The sequence below is a fragment of the Ranitomeya imitator genome, chromosome 2, assembly GCF_032444005.1.
Source record: "Ranitomeya imitator isolate aRanImi1 chromosome 2, aRanImi1.pri, whole genome shotgun sequence".
Lineage (NCBI taxonomy): Eukaryota > Metazoa > Chordata > Amphibia > Anura > Dendrobatidae > Ranitomeya > Ranitomeya imitator.
Genome location: NC_091283.1, coordinates 513,535,777 through 513,552,585, shown reverse-complemented (window position 1 = coordinate 513,552,585; position 16,809 = coordinate 513,535,777). Strand labels below are relative to the sequence as shown.

General features: G+C 43.4%; 1 protein-coding gene across 1 annotated transcript in view; it reads right to left on the bottom strand.

Moving 5' to 3' along the window:
- Positions 1 to 807: 807 nt before the first annotated feature.
- Positions 808 to 16,809, bottom strand: part of NPEPPS (aminopeptidase puromycin sensitive) — a 55,640-nt gene continuing 39,638 nt past the window's right edge. The window contains exons 6-23 of the mRNA XM_069751710.1: positions 16,393 to 16,593; positions 14,180 to 14,276; positions 14,060 to 14,093; positions 12,597 to 12,711; positions 11,846 to 12,010; positions 10,712 to 10,816; positions 8,477 to 8,537; positions 8,241 to 8,350; positions 8,071 to 8,134; positions 7,649 to 7,788; positions 7,213 to 7,347; positions 6,874 to 7,093; positions 5,313 to 5,455; positions 5,173 to 5,229; positions 3,392 to 3,499; positions 2,296 to 2,451; positions 2,153 to 2,200; positions 808 to 2,001 (exon numbers count right to left, since the gene is read on the bottom strand). Coding sequence (XP_069607811.1) covers positions 1,849 to 2,001; positions 2,153 to 2,200; positions 2,296 to 2,451; positions 3,392 to 3,499; positions 5,173 to 5,229; positions 5,313 to 5,455; positions 6,874 to 7,093; positions 7,213 to 7,347; positions 7,649 to 7,788; positions 8,071 to 8,134; positions 8,241 to 8,350; positions 8,477 to 8,537; positions 10,712 to 10,816; positions 11,846 to 12,010; positions 12,597 to 12,711; positions 14,060 to 14,093; positions 14,180 to 14,276; positions 16,393 to 16,593 — 2,112 coding nt within the window. The 3' untranslated portion in view covers positions 808 to 1,848. The remainder of the gene's footprint in view (positions 2,002 to 2,152; positions 2,201 to 2,295; positions 2,452 to 3,391; positions 3,500 to 5,172; positions 5,230 to 5,312; positions 5,456 to 6,873; positions 7,094 to 7,212; positions 7,348 to 7,648; positions 7,789 to 8,070; positions 8,135 to 8,240; positions 8,351 to 8,476; positions 8,538 to 10,711; positions 10,817 to 11,845; positions 12,011 to 12,596; positions 12,712 to 14,059; positions 14,094 to 14,179; positions 14,277 to 16,392; positions 16,594 to 16,809) is intronic.

Genomic DNA, 16,809 nt, shown 5'->3' with positions numbered 1-16,809 from the left:
CAGGGGTGACCAAACTTTTATGTGCCACTGGAAATTATCACCTATACAATTGTTAATAACTTATCTTGAGTTAACAAAATGTTTGTCAATGGTTTACCATGACAGCGGAACCAGAAAACCGCAGCGTCTGATTTCTCCTACACCTGCACTGATTAGAAACACTTCACCTTCATATTAAACCGTGTACATTTATTTTAGGAGTGCAGGGGTTAATCTGCTGTTGAGAGCTTCTGGAAGATTTCATGTGTTAAGGTTCATCTGTGCACCGTTAGCTACTCCCATCTCCTATATAATCTGGGTCCTGGCTAGCACTCACTGGCATGGCTGGAAGTTGTGCTTGGTTATTATAGAAGATGGTGTTTGCCGGATTTAACTGTGACTGTTGCTAGATTTTGAGTGTGTGATAATTCCCTCTCTTCTCCTACTTTGGTTTAACCCCATCCTCCACTCCCCGATGTTTACCTCTGTTTATGTGTGTACATTTGTATGATTGGTATTTTCCTTTATTCCTGTTCATATTACCTTGTTAGTCAGGTTGTTGTGTTATGTTACACTACTACTTCCTTCTTCCGTGGGTGGGGGAAGGGTACAGGCTGAGGGCGGTTTCAGGAGCCAAGGCAAAGCATGTGGCCCCGGCGTCTTCACCATCAGAAGTAATTTGGGGAACAGGGCAAGCTAGGGCTCCCCTAACATTACGGACAGGCAAGGAGCCCCTGGTCCTGGTATACCCGACAGTGTCGTGACAATGTTATCAATTAATATTGGGAACGTTAACAATAATAAAACAGAGAAACTCAACACCAGACATTCATTACACACTCACATTTTGTTTTTATTAACTCCAACTGTTTAGGTTTTTTTGTCTTTTTTTTTCTTCAATTCTTTATTATGGTTTTTCTTGTTTTAAAACAATAGCACAAAGAGAACCCAGGTAAGCAAGTCTCAGAACCAAGGCCCATGGCCCTGCCACTAAACCATTAGACTATACAAACCAGAACAAGGGTGTAACCTAGAAATTAATTTTGAATTTGGGAGGAAAAGGAAGAAAACATCAAGAACATGAAAACAGTGCCTGCACCTTTTTCTTTCCAGCACAGGGAAGAAAAGAAGTATACAGTATAGATATGCTTATTAGTACTGGAAAGACCTACATAATGGAGGTCTCTGCAGTACTGGCCCTGGCCACAGAAAGAGTGGCGGGCAGAGGATTAGTGTGAGTGCACACAACCCCTGATTAGATACTCCTTTCAGAACAAGGGGTATGACGTCAGAACAAAACAGGCAGCCAACAAGTACAGTTTTCTGATGTGGGAAAATACAAGAAGTAATTAAAGGACCAAACATGAAGTGAAAAGCCCTCACCAGAAAATAAAGGGAAAAAAATCCATCTAAACCCAGCCACCTTCCATTAATGGCCTTGGCTAATGCACACTCTGTGATAACTCGTCAAGTTGCGGCCCCCTTACTTAAAGATAACCCTCTACACTGGTGTTTGGTACCTCTTATCTCACAGGAGCCAATAGAAACATTCTTTCTCCACGTCTACTTTCAGGCAGAATTTGCACAGAAAGGCCATCTGGGAGATTCACAGTTAGCAGCTTGATGCTACTTCTATCATATATACAGATTTGACTGAGCAATTGAATAAAATCCCTAAGGAGTTGATTGGGGACTGAGCAGGGATCAGATGGGAGCTTTCATTTTATTTTTTTGCACCAGCTTCCCAGTGGGTGTAAAGGGTGTTGAGGGGTAAGGGAGGACGGGTACATAGCCTCCCATAGCAGGGGGCCTAGGGTTTAGCCTGTTGGGGCGGTGAGAGAGCAGGCGGATGGGAATCACTGCGCACAATCACACTGTAGAGGAGGGCGACTTGCGCAGCAGTAGATACTGATGCATGGCGTCTGCATCTCTCTTCAGCCAAGCAGCATTCAGTAGGATATTTTCACAGCACTGTTGAACTGTACGCTCAGCAGAGGGCGCTGGATGAGCATCAAAGAATGTCTGGTCAGGAAAGGGGGGAGAAAAAACAGAAACACAATATTATTCCTATATACCAACAAACTAAGGTTCATGAATAATTTTCACATACAACAAAAAAGAACATAAAAAGATGAGATCAGTGTGAAATCACTAAATTATACCAATGGCTTACCTTGACCTCTGCAGCCATCTTGTCACTAGCAAAGCCATCAACAGAAAGCTGAAGGACAAAAATAAATGTGTTAGCTGCAAAAGACTGTCAATGTCATGGGCATGAGATAAAGTAATGTAATCTCACAGAAAAAGCTTTCATACTTTAATGAGTCGTGAGATAAGGAAGCCACCTTGGTACCGGTTATACAATTCCTCCCAATTTTCCTTCACAAAGGTCCATGCCGATTTCCTGCCTTGTTTGCTGGCTCCAGCGACACCTCCTATTACAGACACTGTGTCTTGAGGACGTACCTCTTCCTAGAAAGCAAAGAGAAGCATAACGATCGGAAGGATGTGATGAACACAATTAAGGTACCTTCACACTGAACGATATCGCTAGCGATCCGTGACGTTGCAGCGTCCTGGCTAGCGATATTGTTGAGTTTGACAGGCAGCAGCGATCAGGATCCTGCTGTGCCATCGTTGGTCGGAGCAGAAAGTCCAGAACTTTATTTCGTCGCTGGATCTCCAGCAGACATCGCTGAATCGGCGTGTGTGACGCCGATTCAGCGAGGTCTTCACTGGTAACCAGGGTAAACATCGGGTTACTAAGTGCAGGGCCGCGTTTAGTAACCCGATGTTTACCCTGGTTACCAGCGTAAACGTTAAAAAAAACAAACACTACATACTTACATTCCGGTGTCTGTCCCCCGGCGCTGTGCTTCTCTGCACTGTGTAAGCGCCGGCCGGAAAGCAGAGCACAGCGGTGACGTCACCGCTGTGCTTTCCGGCTGGCGCTCACAGTCAGCGCAGAGAAGCACAACGCCGGGGGACAGACACCGGAATGTAAGTATGTAGTGTTTATTTTTTTACGTTTACGCTGGTAACCAGGGTAAACATCGGGTTACTAAGCGCGGCCCTGCGCTTAGTAACCCGATGTTTACCCTGGTGACCAGGGGACTTCGCATAGTTGGTCGCTGGAGAGCTGTCTGTGTGACAGCTCTCCAGCGACCACACAGCGACGCTGCAGCGATCGGGATCGTTGTCTAGATCGCTGCAGCGTCGCTACATGTGACGGTACCTTTACTCTAGTAAGATAGTAAGAACAACCTCGCTTGACAGGCAGACAGGGATGTTTGTGTTAGCATCAGTTGCTTACTGTTGAAAGTACCTCTAAACCCAATAAAGTTTGAAGGAACCAATGATTATGGAGACAAAGTCATTGTGAGTACATGTGGGTGCGCAACCACAAACTTACCGAAAGTGAAAAACTTAACACCTTGTGGATTAACTCTGGGGAAGGAATAGCTCCAAGAACCCTTTCGATTCGGTTCTTTTCCTCTTGCATGTCAGCCTGTTTGTGGAGCTGAAAGTTTAAAGTGGAAGATAACGGTAATGTGTGATGCCAGGCAATGTGCATAGCTAGGTAATATTGAAGTTGCCCCCCCCCACCACAAATGTGTGCAATTTTGTTTAGATTTACAAGTGAGAAATAGGAATCACGGAGTCGTGCACTAGACAGGAAGGTCTTAGGTATATGATCCTTACAGCTTTTCATTAATTGACCATGTCCATTGAGATTTTTATGGTAACCCAAATGATTAGGATCAATTCTAAAACATGTGATTCCCTGGAAGTTCAGTCCGGTGATGGCTGCTGAGAACACCATAAAGCTTCCTTAATTGCCTGTCAATCAATCATTGTTCCTGTTTCCTCAAGTTTCCTGCTACAGGGCTTCTTTTAGTTTGGCATTTTTTACCCTACATTTATTTCTGATAATGGTCTGGTATTGTGTATGTCTATGTGAATGGTAGCAAATCAACCATCATCCAAGAGAAAAAAGCTCTCTAGTAGTGCCAAATACTGGAGGTGACCCCTCAATAAATCAAAAGGGTGGCTACCTTATTTGGGGAAGAGGGATAATTTGCATACCATTTTCCCACTGAGCATTGCTTGACCTACAAGTCTCCTTGCATGATAAGAAGAATCTTAACCCCCTTGACCTGTGAATGTTATAAACAAGTTGGCTCAGTGGTTAGCACTGTTTAGCATTCAGATCTGACCATAAGCAATTATAATGTAGTAGTAATTAGTGTGCACACTGTCAAAAGATGAGGCGCTGGTGGAACGGGCTGTAGAGCCCTAGACTCTAAAGACTATCAGAATTCACCGCAAACTCCTGGGTTCATGGTGAAAACGTTTATTTATTCAAGTCCGTGAACAAAGCAGACAAAATGGGAGCAGGTCAAAATGGTAGTAGAGAAAAGCGACTAAAAATTATAATAGACGTTTCGACCCATCCTGGGTCTTAATCATTAAGTCGCTGTTTTCTGAAGATAACAGAGCAAGGTATCACAGTGGTATTAGGAAAGAGGTAGGATTTCCCAATGGGATCCACAATGAGGTAGCTGGATAATGGTTGGAGTGAAGGTTGCTGGGTGACCTGCTGGTCTGAAGGGTTTGGATAGTGGCGCTCCCAAGCTTTGCTGCAATGCTGGCATTACAAATGTGAAATGTTTAAAAAAAAAAAAAAAAAAAAAAACCAAACAACCTATACTCACCACTGACCTCTCCGGCCATCTTCCAGTGCTCTTATTTACGCAGTTGCATGCCTGATTTCCAAGACCTGAGGTCACGTCTAAGCCCCGAAGGTCACTGTGCGTTTTAACACCACGGCGATGACGTCACAATCTTATGACATGCAGTAACCTCCGAAGCCTGCAGACGGCCTGAAGTCCTGGTATGTAATAAAAAGCCCGAACATGTGGTGTGACATGATGGAATAGGCTCAGATGGCGAGCAGCGGGGCAGCCGGAGTGGTCAGCAGTGAGTAGTATTTTTTTAATCCCTGCCCTGTTCTAACTTAAATACATATTTGGGTTACAAACATACACAGAATTAATCTAGTTCGTAAACCGGGGACTACCTGTATCAGCATGGTTTATCTGTACATCTGTATTGTTTTTGATATAGTCACACCATGCAAAAACTTATATGTATACCAAGTCTTAAGGTTATAACATTACAGGTGGCACGAACCTTCAGCATGGTATCCAGAGTTGTGGCGTTTCCATGCTTCAGGACAGTCACATAAACCTGGGAATATAGATTTTGGTATAGGTAGATGTTGTGATATTGGGAAAGAAAAAAAACACTCCAATTAAAAAAAAACAACTAACCGGGCTCCTAAGGTCAGCACTCAGCGTGTTCTTTCCTTCCACGTGGTCCTTAAACCTACGACGTGCCTCTTCCAGGGTGGGTTTATGGCCAGCCTTTCCTAACTTCCCTAAAACTAGCCCCCTCAGCAGTGCGTCCAAGTGTCCTAAAAAGAAAAGGATATACACCTAAATAAAGAAACTTCCTAAAGTAGAGATAATGGCCGTTTAATGAAAATTAAATATTTCATTTTGCTTCCTTAAAGATGTCTCATAGCACACATTTATGGCACGGGATATGCCATAACACACAATAGAAGAATTATTATAGTGAATGAATGTACACATTTATTACTATTGCAGTTATAGACTTCATGGCAGACTGCTATTAAATAGCTTCACAAACCAGATGCAGTCCATGCTGTTCATCTTGATGCACCAGGAGAGAGCACTTTGTGTTGCCATTTACAAGTAGATTCTGCTATGCAATGTATGAGCACATTTTTTCTCTTTAAGTGAAGTTACACTTTAAAGGGATTCTGTCAGAAGGCTCAACACTCCCAAACAGTCTATATGGGCATGTAGATAACACAAAGGTGAATAAAATGACACCTTGATATCTGTGATCTGATGTCTTATTCCAGAGAATTCAAAGTTTTTCTTAAAAAAAATATATGAGCTGTCAAGATCTATGGACGGGACATAGATCTCACTAAGACTATACCTCCAGAGCAAATGAAAGGGTCATTACCATTGTGAGACATGTAGATCAGGAGAGCAGATTGTCAGTCTTTACATATCTCAAACGGGTAACGTTCTATTTCATAAGCTCTGGAGGCAGATTCAGATCAGTGTCCAACACAGAACTTAACAGCTCATTTGCATTTTAAGAAAAACATGGATTTCCCTGGCATAAGACATCAGATAATATATCAAGATCTCATTTCATTTGACTTTCTATGACATCCATGCCCATAAACACGGCTTAGGAGGGTTAACCTTCCTGACAGATTCCCTTTAAGTCACTCCCCAATAGGGCCACTGATTCAATTCCACTGAAAGCTGTAAAATGAGATTTTTTTTGCTCTGCCACTAGATGTCAGCACATGTGAAAACTGCTATTTTTTACATGGCCACACACATTAGGCACTGTTCACATCTGCATCATCTGGCTACAATCAAAGCAAAAGTCACAACATATTGTCTGATGGACGTCAATGGACTACAGGAACATTGAATGCAGTCCAAAAAATGTCACAGCTGTGACCAGTGTTTTCCCTTTGTGAAAAACAGTTCTGCTAACAGAGCCTCCAGATGTGAACTTCAGTCTTCGATATCCATCCTCATCAAGATGCGTGCTCAACTAGGATGATCATGCATATTTATATCAATGGAAAAAATGGTTATCAACCACTGAGGACTCTCAATTCTAAATATTTTTCTATCTACTGGCTAACACGGTACCAAGATATATATCTTTCCTGTATATCAATGGAAACACTTTTGCTTTTGGTTTGTCTCCAGCCATGAGAAAAGATGAGTAAACACTGAAGTTCTTGGGCCAAACACATTTATGATCACCTACCCTCGCCAGGTTTGGGATCCCAGCCTAAGCGCTGTCCAATCGGTGAGAAGACATCTCTGATGAATCCTTGAATTTCTTCATGGAACTCTGTGTGAGATAAGAGTGTGGACAGGATCCCTAGATTACAGCTCAAGTCGCTCCATACAGTGTAATTAGGTTCATTCACAAAGGCCTCCATGACTTTAAGGACTTCAACCGTGCTGATGATGCCTGCTCGCGCCTGAAGGAGGGACACACATTAATAATACTGGGAAAGTTCAAAGCTTTCACCATTTGTAGCAACACATATTGAGGGCAAATTGTGCACAGACTGTATTTTTATTTCACTTCCATACGTACCAAGGAAAACAGGTCATTCTGCAGGCCTAGCCTGTCCACTGGCTGAAGGGAGAGATCTCTAATGCCAGGCAGTAAATTGTCCAGCATAGAAGGGCTGTACTGGGTGCGGTAGAAACCAACTGTGCCCGGATTCAACTAGGGCGGATGAGAGAAGAATTAAGCACGTAAAAAAGACTTGAGAAATTATGCAGAGACTCAAGACATTAGGCAGTTTGCAAACATGAGCTACAAAAATTCCAGGAGGCATCTATTTTCCTTTTTTATGATGGTCTACAATGAGTGCAAAAAAACAAAAACAAAAAAACCCGTGAAAAGTGTGAAAGTCGCACCATCAGTGGACAGTGGTGGGGCAACATCACTGGCAGGAGAAGGCTTTCACGACCTGCGGCTAACACATATATACATTGGTCCAGTTATGCAGGATATTTAGGCTCACCTTAACCCACTGGTCTGAGGTCACACCTTCTAGAGCAACAGTCATCTCTGGCTTGTCCATTAGTAATCTCAATTTAGCGGAGGCTGGGGATTCACTGGTGCAGATGCTGATCGGTACCATCCAAAGGGGGCTCTCCTCACCTGAGCGAGGGCAATAGGAGGATGTTATATGGAGAGAGGGGCTGGAGGCTTACCAGCCAACCTATCATCGGGAGAACAAAGGAGATAAGAGAAATAGGAAGAAAGAAAGGTAGGATAGCTTTGAGCAGCTCCAGAAAAGCACAAGTGAGACTACAATGACAACACTGTACAGGTGAGCAGCATTGTCTGCAAAATGTGATCGGGCGAGTCTGCTACTATAGCCATGTTTAGGGTTGCTTGAGGGCTAGAAGGGGCAAAAAAATGAAGCTGGGCAAGTCTTACCATTATGTGGCCCACTAGCACAGAACTTCCTTTGTGACAGCTTTAATATCCTTGTCTCATCTTTCTGAAAAACAGTAAATTATACTCATGAAGTAGTCCTACATGCCCTATTACACTCTTTACATGGGAGAACATTGAGTGTCATGTAACAGGGAGCTTCATGCAGGTACCTGCTCCGATTCCACATAGATCAATGGGAAACCCATCTGCTTGGTCCATGAACTCATTACATCAGCAATTGGCTTCCCACTGGCTTGCTCAAGAGACTCCCATAGGTCCTCTGTAGAAAAGAGCACTCATTTTACAGCTGTGCGGGGGAGCTGAGTGGAAAAGGGAAGGTAGGTTTGGGTGGAGGCATCACTATAAAGTTATTAATGGTCAGCAAAATGACGGGGCCATGAAATACCTGTGGCAGCGTTCTTCTCCTGGAATTTAGTGAGGTATTGGTTCATGCCTTTACGAAAGTCCTACATGAGGAGAACAAGGATTTGTATTAGTAATGCTAAGAAAATGAAAAGAGGTGTTTACGCTGGGCAGCACCTTCACACAAGTTCCTGGACGATCTGCAGTCAACGTTGAGAGGTGTTCTCAAATAGAACAAAGAAAGCATGACATGCTATCCTTGAATATGTGATGACCATGTAGTCACAGTCTACTATGAATGATTGCCACAAGCTGGTCTTCATAGGAGCCCTGAATGGCAAGCACGGGGTGTGTGTGTGTGGGGGGCCTTTCAGCATCAGTGCGTTACCGGGTGCCTAGTGCTATAAACGTAGCTATCAGCAATAGTTCAACAGCAGCAAGTAGGGCTTAGCTCCAATAGCTGCTGCCAGAAACAGATGATGGCTAAATAATACCCATCATCTCCTAGGAATGGTGCAGAATCAGCTCCTGAGCCTGCTCAATACACCCACTCCCGGACGAGCGTTATACATCTATGCCACTTTTCACCCAGGAGGTCAAACTCATCAGATGGCGGACTTAGTCGAAAAATTGTATCAGCCATGTTAGATTTCAACATGTCTGAGCTTTTTGTTCCTGTGGAGGATTAACTTTTTTTCCCTCTCTCCCACTATTTATTTAAAGGGAATCAGTCATCAGGTTTTATCACTTAATTTGAAAGCAACATAACAGAGACCCTGACATCACTGATGTGTCGATTACTGGGCTGCTTGCTGTGGTTTGGATAAAATCACCATTTTATCAGCAGTAGATCATCAGATCATCACTAGAGGACTACTAAACCTGCTGCCACGTAGCCTCCCATACCCATGAGCTCTGGATAAGTCACCCCCATCACTGTTTGACAGCTTTGTATGTACCCTGTACATAACAGATAGTTGCCAATTAGAGGTATGGATTATAGAGAGCTCAGAATTCAGAGAGTTTGTATATTTGTAGCAGATAAAAACATTGATTTTTCAAAACTACAGCAAGCAGCCCAGCAAGACATCGTTGGAATCGGGGTCTCAGCTCTTACATTAATTTGTTCTCACGTAGTAGCAAAAACCTGGAGATAGATTCTTTTTATAGTGTAAGGCCAGCTTTAGCCCATTTTTTTTTAACCAATTAAAGTTTATTGAGGTTCAGCTACATTACGGATACAGCAAACAGACAAGTTCTGATGTCCAATAAATCATCACCAGGAATGAATGTACATATTGGTAACATTAAAGAAAATTGTAGTACAGAGATAGAAACAGAATCTCAAAACATGTCAGTGGATTTCATCCACGAAATGGGAACACACCAAAACCCTAAATTATACAACATCCATTGCTGCTTGTCTATGTCTATCTAGTGGGATAGTTTGAAAAAGGGCAAATCCAAAGCTATTACCACAGAAGTTCAGCCAGCTTAAAGGTACTGTCACACTAGACGATATCGCTAGCGATCCGTGACGTTGCAGCGTCCTCGCTAGCGATATCGTCCAGTGTGACAGGCAGCAGCGATCAGGCCCCTGCTGGGAGATCGCTGGTCGGGGAAGAAAGTCCAGAACTTTATTTCGTCGCTGGACTCCCCGTAGACATCGCTGAATCGGCGTGTGTGACACCGATTCAGCAATGTCTTCACTGGTAACCAGGGTAAACATCGGGTAACTAAGCGCAGGGCCGCGCTTAGTAACCCGCTGTTTACCCTGGTTACCAGCGTAAAAAAACAAACAGTACATACTTACATTCAGCTGTCTGTCCCTTGCCGTCTGGTTCCTGCACTGACTGCTGGCCGTAAAGTGAAAGCAGAGCACAGCCACAGCGGTGAGTCACCGCTGTGTGACTCACCGCTGTGCTGTGCTTTCACTTTCACTTTACGGCCAGCAGTCAGTGCAGGAACCAGACGGCAAGGGACAGACAGCTGAATGTAAGTATGTACTGTTTGTTTTTTTACGCTGGTAACCAGGGTAAACATCGGGTTACTAAGCGCGGCCCTGCGCTTAGTTACCCGATGTTTACCCTGGTTACCGGGGACCTCGGGATCGTTGGTCGCTGGAGAGCTGTCTGTGTGACAGCTCTCCAGCGACCAAACAGCGACGCTGCAGCGATCCGGATCGTTGTCGGTATCGCTGCAGCGTCGCTAAGTGTGACGGTACCTTTAGTCATCCATTTTAATGAGTAATTAAGGAGTTAATTTACACCATATTTACCTCATCACCAATATAATCATGCAGCATACGGATAACAGATGCTCCTTTGCTGTATGATATGGCATCAAATATTTCATCCACTTCAGAGGGATGGCCAACATCCACCTACATTGAAAAATGTAATAAAAACCATGCATAGTTTTTTAAAATTAATACAAATATAATAAAGGCAAATTACTTAACACTTCCCAAACAGGACTTCATTTAGACATTAGCAATTTCTCACGTTTGCAAAAAATGGCCTAAGTGTCAGTTTCTCTTCCGAGTTTCCCATCTACTACAAGTTACCTAATCACAGACAGAGCACAGACTGTATCCGTATGCTGCCTGTGATTTTAAAGGAGCCACAGATTTGAATGGGCGATTGTCCTCCTTGATGCAAATAAAAAAAAAGAAGACATATGAACAGCTCCAAATACTGGAGTACGTGTTCTATCCATGAAAACCATGGCTATAACATACTTGAAAAACAGATGTCTGAATGAGGAATAATGGTATTAATGTCACATTCAGGCAACAGAGCGTAGTAATTTCATCCAGCCACAGATCTGATCAATGGTGAAACAAGTAAAGTAAAACCCTTCCTACATCGTGGATCCCCCAGAAGTGGTTTGTGGCTTATCTCACGACTCAGACATCCATGCTGAATACCAATGGACTCCACCATGGATTCTAGTACTTTGGGTACAGTGGAGATCACAAAGCAGCACAAAAGGACTATAAAACCACATATTACGAATTCATCAGAGAAAGAGGATGATGAAGTGTACACATATGCTTAGGGGAATGAATGAGCTCTGGCTGACCATTCAAAACAGAAAGCGGTCAGCTGAAGTCTCTTCTGGATGGCATATTGGTCCCAAACTTCCGATCGAATTCTCATTAGGAGGGGTTTAAGCATCCTCAGAGAGAAATATCTCCAAAGAATAAAAGGATGCAGCAGCTGAAATGACAATGCCCGATCCCCCGACATATGCTGCTGGGGGATAACCAGGAGGTCCACATACGTATTGGATGGTATGCCAGGCCGATATGCATTTAAGGGGAGCTTCAGAGGGTCCTTTTGATTAGTTTTGGTTGAAGCCACCTACATCAAAATGACAAAAAAAACATTAATGAAGTGAATGGCAGTACCTCGATTGGATGGCTATTATCCAGGGCATCCAGTTCTTGAGCACGAGTGTAATCGGCAGAAACAAATTGTGTCCATATATCATATTCAGGGAAGCAATGATCCACACAGAGGTATTCAATCCAGGAGGCAAATCCTTCATTCAGCCACAAATGGGTCCACCATTCCTGACAGAGAAGAGACATATTTCAGTCTATAAATGCAGTCCTATATGGGACCAAAGAGCGGCAGGATTTACCAGCTGACTACATTTATTTGTGCAGCTCCAAAAGCCCATGTAAAATCTACTGCACAGGTATTGCAGCCAGAGACTGTATTTCTAACCTATACGTTTGGCTTTTCCAAACCTCAAATTGCTATGGAAAACTAATACTTTCCCTTCTGTTGTTTGCTAAATTGACAGACTGTTTGGCGCTTTCCTATTATTCTAATAACCAGTCCTCGGCACTTAAGGCTGTTTTTACATGTTTGACATTTATATAGTACGGACTGCAATGTCAAGACCAGCTGAGGGTCTCCAGACCAAACTCAGGAGAAAATATCTCATGAGTACGGGTCTTCTGATGGCTGATCCAGATACCTTGGTCTGTAGCACTTGTGAAACTGGCCTTAGATGGAAATTGTGTCTTTAAAGACATCCATCACCTCCAGGAACACGATCATTAACAAATTAATATTCCCCCCCCCCCCCCCCACAAGGATTTTGCTTCATAAGAAAAACTAACTAAAAGCCAGAAAAATAGCAGCACCTACCATAGTAACTAGGTTCCCAAACCACTGGTGTGCCAGCTCATGTCCCACAACTAGTGCTACCCACTGGCGAGAGGAAGAGCATGAGTTCTTGGGATCGATAAGCAGTGCAGTCTCCCTACAAAATTAATAAAAGTAACAAATAGTTTATAAAAGAATCAGCGTCTAAGTAAGCCAAGCTTTTTAATCTTTGTGATCCTCTGGCACTCGCTATGCTTGTCTCATAGCCAAACCAGTGCCTGTCCCCCAACATCTAGTGATGGCACATAGACATATATCGTACATTCTTGTGTATAAGCTGAGTTTTTAAGCGTCATTTTTTGTGCTGAAAACGCCCCCCTCGGCTTATACACGAGTCAATTGTCCCAGAAAGCCGGCAGGGGAGGGGGAGCAGAGGGTTACAAAGGCAGGAGCCGGCGGCTGTGGCTAAAGCCTGTGCCGCCTGTAATAGCGCACAGTGACACCCACAGCCGCCAGCTGCCAGCACACATCCTACTCACCTTCCTGCACGCCCTCGCTGCATCTCCATTGTTCTGGCGCCAGCAGCTCTTCCTGTGCCGAGCGATCACGTGGCCCTGCTCATTAAGGTAATGAATATGCAGGCATCTCCACTTCCATTGGAGTGAATAGTCATTACCTTAATGAGCAGAGCCAAGTGATCACTTGGCACAGGAAGAGCTGATGGGGATGGAACAGGTTGCTGCAAGGGCGCGCAGGAAGGTGAGTAGGATGTTTGTTTGTTTGTTTTTTTCATAGGAACCACACAAAGATAGGGGGGGGGGGGAGCCATGCATACCAGGACAGGGCCCGGGGAGCCATGCATACCAGGACAGGGCCCAGGGAGCCATGCATACCAGGACAGGGCCCGGGGAGCCATGCATACCAGGACGGGGATCGGGGAGCCATGCATACCAGGACGGGCAAAATTAGGTACCTCGGCTTATACTCGAGTATATACGTTAACTAATGCAACGTCTGATTGCTGGAGGCCAATAATTTGAGACTAGCAGGGACTAGGCAAATGTCAGCACAGAAATGCCAGAGTTTTACCACTTTTTTTGTCTTATTTCAGAGAATCTTCCACAGCTGAAGATTTTTCTGCAAAGTAAAGGTAATCCACAGCAAAAACCATAAAACTAGGGCTTTGACTTGATTTCTATCCTATTCCATTTTTATTATTTACTTCACCCAGGCCATTGTACATCAACATATCCACAAAAATAATTATAGCAATAATACAACTGTGGGAGAGAAAAAAAAATAGAAAACAAAAGAGGACTTCATTTTTGAAGATGCAAAACAGCATTCCTCCGAGCTCTAAGGGGATCTTAAGATAATAAAGTAGCTTAATATGGCTTAGATCATGAGCAGATGTTCAGACTCTTAACGCTACCACAGTGTAATGGAGATACCTTGACCTATGACCAGATTAGCAAGATAGGGGGACATAGAATCAACATTCGCACCTGTATGTAACCAGACCCCAGTTTTCCATAGCTCCTGTGAAAAATAAATAGAAAGTGAGGGAAGAGGTACACCAAATGAAGGTGTCACCAGTATAGTAGGCCACACAGTGCAAATGTTACCAGCTGCAAAGTCTGCGATTGCGATGAGGTCAATCTTGGGAAGAGGGTATGGAACATTGAAGTAATCCTTATAGAAAGGCAGAGTTTTAGCAGCAACCTAAAATGAGTGACAGACAAAAATGTTTGTTGTCAGAGAAAGTACCACACTATATAAATAAAAATTATATATGTACATGCAGCGGGGAAAATAAGTATTTGATACACGGACCATTTTTAAATAAAAATAAGCATTTGATATAGCCAAAGCTAACAGACCATTCTCTATCCTCCTCTTTCTTGACCTGTCCTCTGCCTTCGACACAGATCCTCTCTTTCTTTGGCATCAAAGACCTTGCCGTATCCTTGATCTCCTCATATCTTACCAACCGCATTTAGAGTCTCCTACTCCCACACTAGCTCCTCATCATACTCTCTCTCTGTTGGGAGTCCCTCAAGGTTCTGTCCTAGAACCCCTACTCTTCTCGATCTTTACCATCGGCATGGGACAACTCAAAGTTTTATGGCTTCCAAAACCATCTATACGCTGATGACACTCATTTATACCTCTCTGACCCAGACATCACCTCTCTGCTGAATCCCAGTGTCTACCAGCCATATCCTCCTCCTCTTGCTTCCTCAAGCTCAATGTGGACAAATCTGAACTCATCATCTTTCCTCTGTCTTAAGTATCTTCCCTAACTGATCTATCTATCACAATAATTGACATCATACTTTCCCCTGTACTGAAAATCCACCATCTCGGAGTAACCCATGACTCTGCCCTGTCCTTAAAACCGCACATCCAAGCTCTTTCCACCTCCTGTCACCTGCAGCTGAAAAATATTTCCAAAATTTGTTCTATCCTCAGCCTACTAAAATTCTTGTGCATGCCTTCATCATCTCCCACCTGAACTACTGCAACATCCTCCTACCTTCTAACACTCTAGCACCGCTCCAGTCCATCCTTAACTCTGCTGCCCGACTAATTCAACAGTCTCCGGCACTACTTCCCTGCTTCCTCCCTTTGCAAATTCCATCACTGACTCCCAATTCCCCAGCATATCCAGTTCAAACTACTAACACTGACCTACAAAGCCATCCATAACCTTTCTCCTCCGTATAACTCCGAACTAATCTCCGGATATCTTCCCTCACGAAATCTCCAGTTCTCCCAAGACCTCCTTCTCTCCTCCACATTTATTAGTTCCTCACGCAATCACCTCCAAGACTTCTCCCAAATATCCCTCATCCTCTGGAATTCTGTGCCCCAACTCGTCTGACTATCAACCACATTCGAATCCTTCAGACGGAACCTGAAAATGCATCTCTTCAAGAACGCTTACAGCCTGCACTGACCACTCTGCCAACTCAACACCACTACAACCCCCAACCTACGGTCTCCTTCCTCATAATCCTGTAGAATGTAAGCCCGCAAGGACAGGGTCCTCTTCCCTCAGTACCAGTCTGTCATTGTTAGCTTGTGTACTTGTAAGCGATACCTGGATTATGTACGTATCCCCATCTCATGTACAGCACTATGGAATCAATGCTGCTGTATAAATAAATAATAATTTTGCAAGTTTTACCATCTAAAAAAATGGAGAAATCTGTAATTTTTATCGTAGGTACACTTCAACTGTGACACAGAATCTTAAAAAATCCTGAAAATCACATTGTATGATTTGTACATAATTTATTTGCATTTTATTGCATGAAATAAGTATTTCATCCAATAGAAAAACAAAACTTAATATTTGGTACAAATTGTCTCTTCAGAGAGGAAGAGGACTAGAACTCTAGTGCCACCTATTGGAAGTAGCAATCCTAACAGTCAATGTCGACCCTTTATTGACTGTTAGGATTGCTACTTCCAATAGGTGGCACTAGAGTTCTAGTCCTCTTCCTCTCTGAAGAGACAATTTGCATATTTCCCAGAGGAGCATTGCGGCTTTAAGTCTCCTCACCTCGACATGCTTATCATGTCACTCTCCGCAAGGAAACACGATACTTCTTGAATATTTGGTGCAGAAACCTTTGCAATTACAGAGGTCAGACATTTCCTGTATTTCTTGACCAATTTTGCAGACACTGCAGCAGGGATTTTGGCCCACTCCTCCATACAGATCTTCTACGGAACTTTAACGTTTCGGGATGGTAGCTGGGCAACATTACATTTAAGCTCGAATACTTATTTTCTCCACAGTATATACATTTACCAAAGCCAAACAATCTACCTCCAAGGCGAATTTTCCTTGTTCTGCTTTTCCAACTGGTGTGTAAACCCGGACCAGCACTCCATCAGCAGATCGAGTCTCTACAAAGTCGTACTCCCCCACCACAAAGGCCACAAGATAGGTAGACATGACAGGGGTGCGTGCAAATTTCACTTCCACCAGGTTCTCATCATCTGGGTATGGCTTACGCTCAATGAGGTTCTAAACAATGTAATATTTAAAAAATTAAAAAGAAGTTTACACAATCATTTAAGAAGTAAAAGAAATGTAAATCAACAACCATAAGACAAATATCTGCACATGACAGCATCTGAGAACAGCCACTACACAGTGCACAGAGCTGTGCTGGACCTGCAAACAGCTGGTACATGAGGTTGTTAGGTTTTGGGCCACCACAAATCTGTTATCCTAATGATC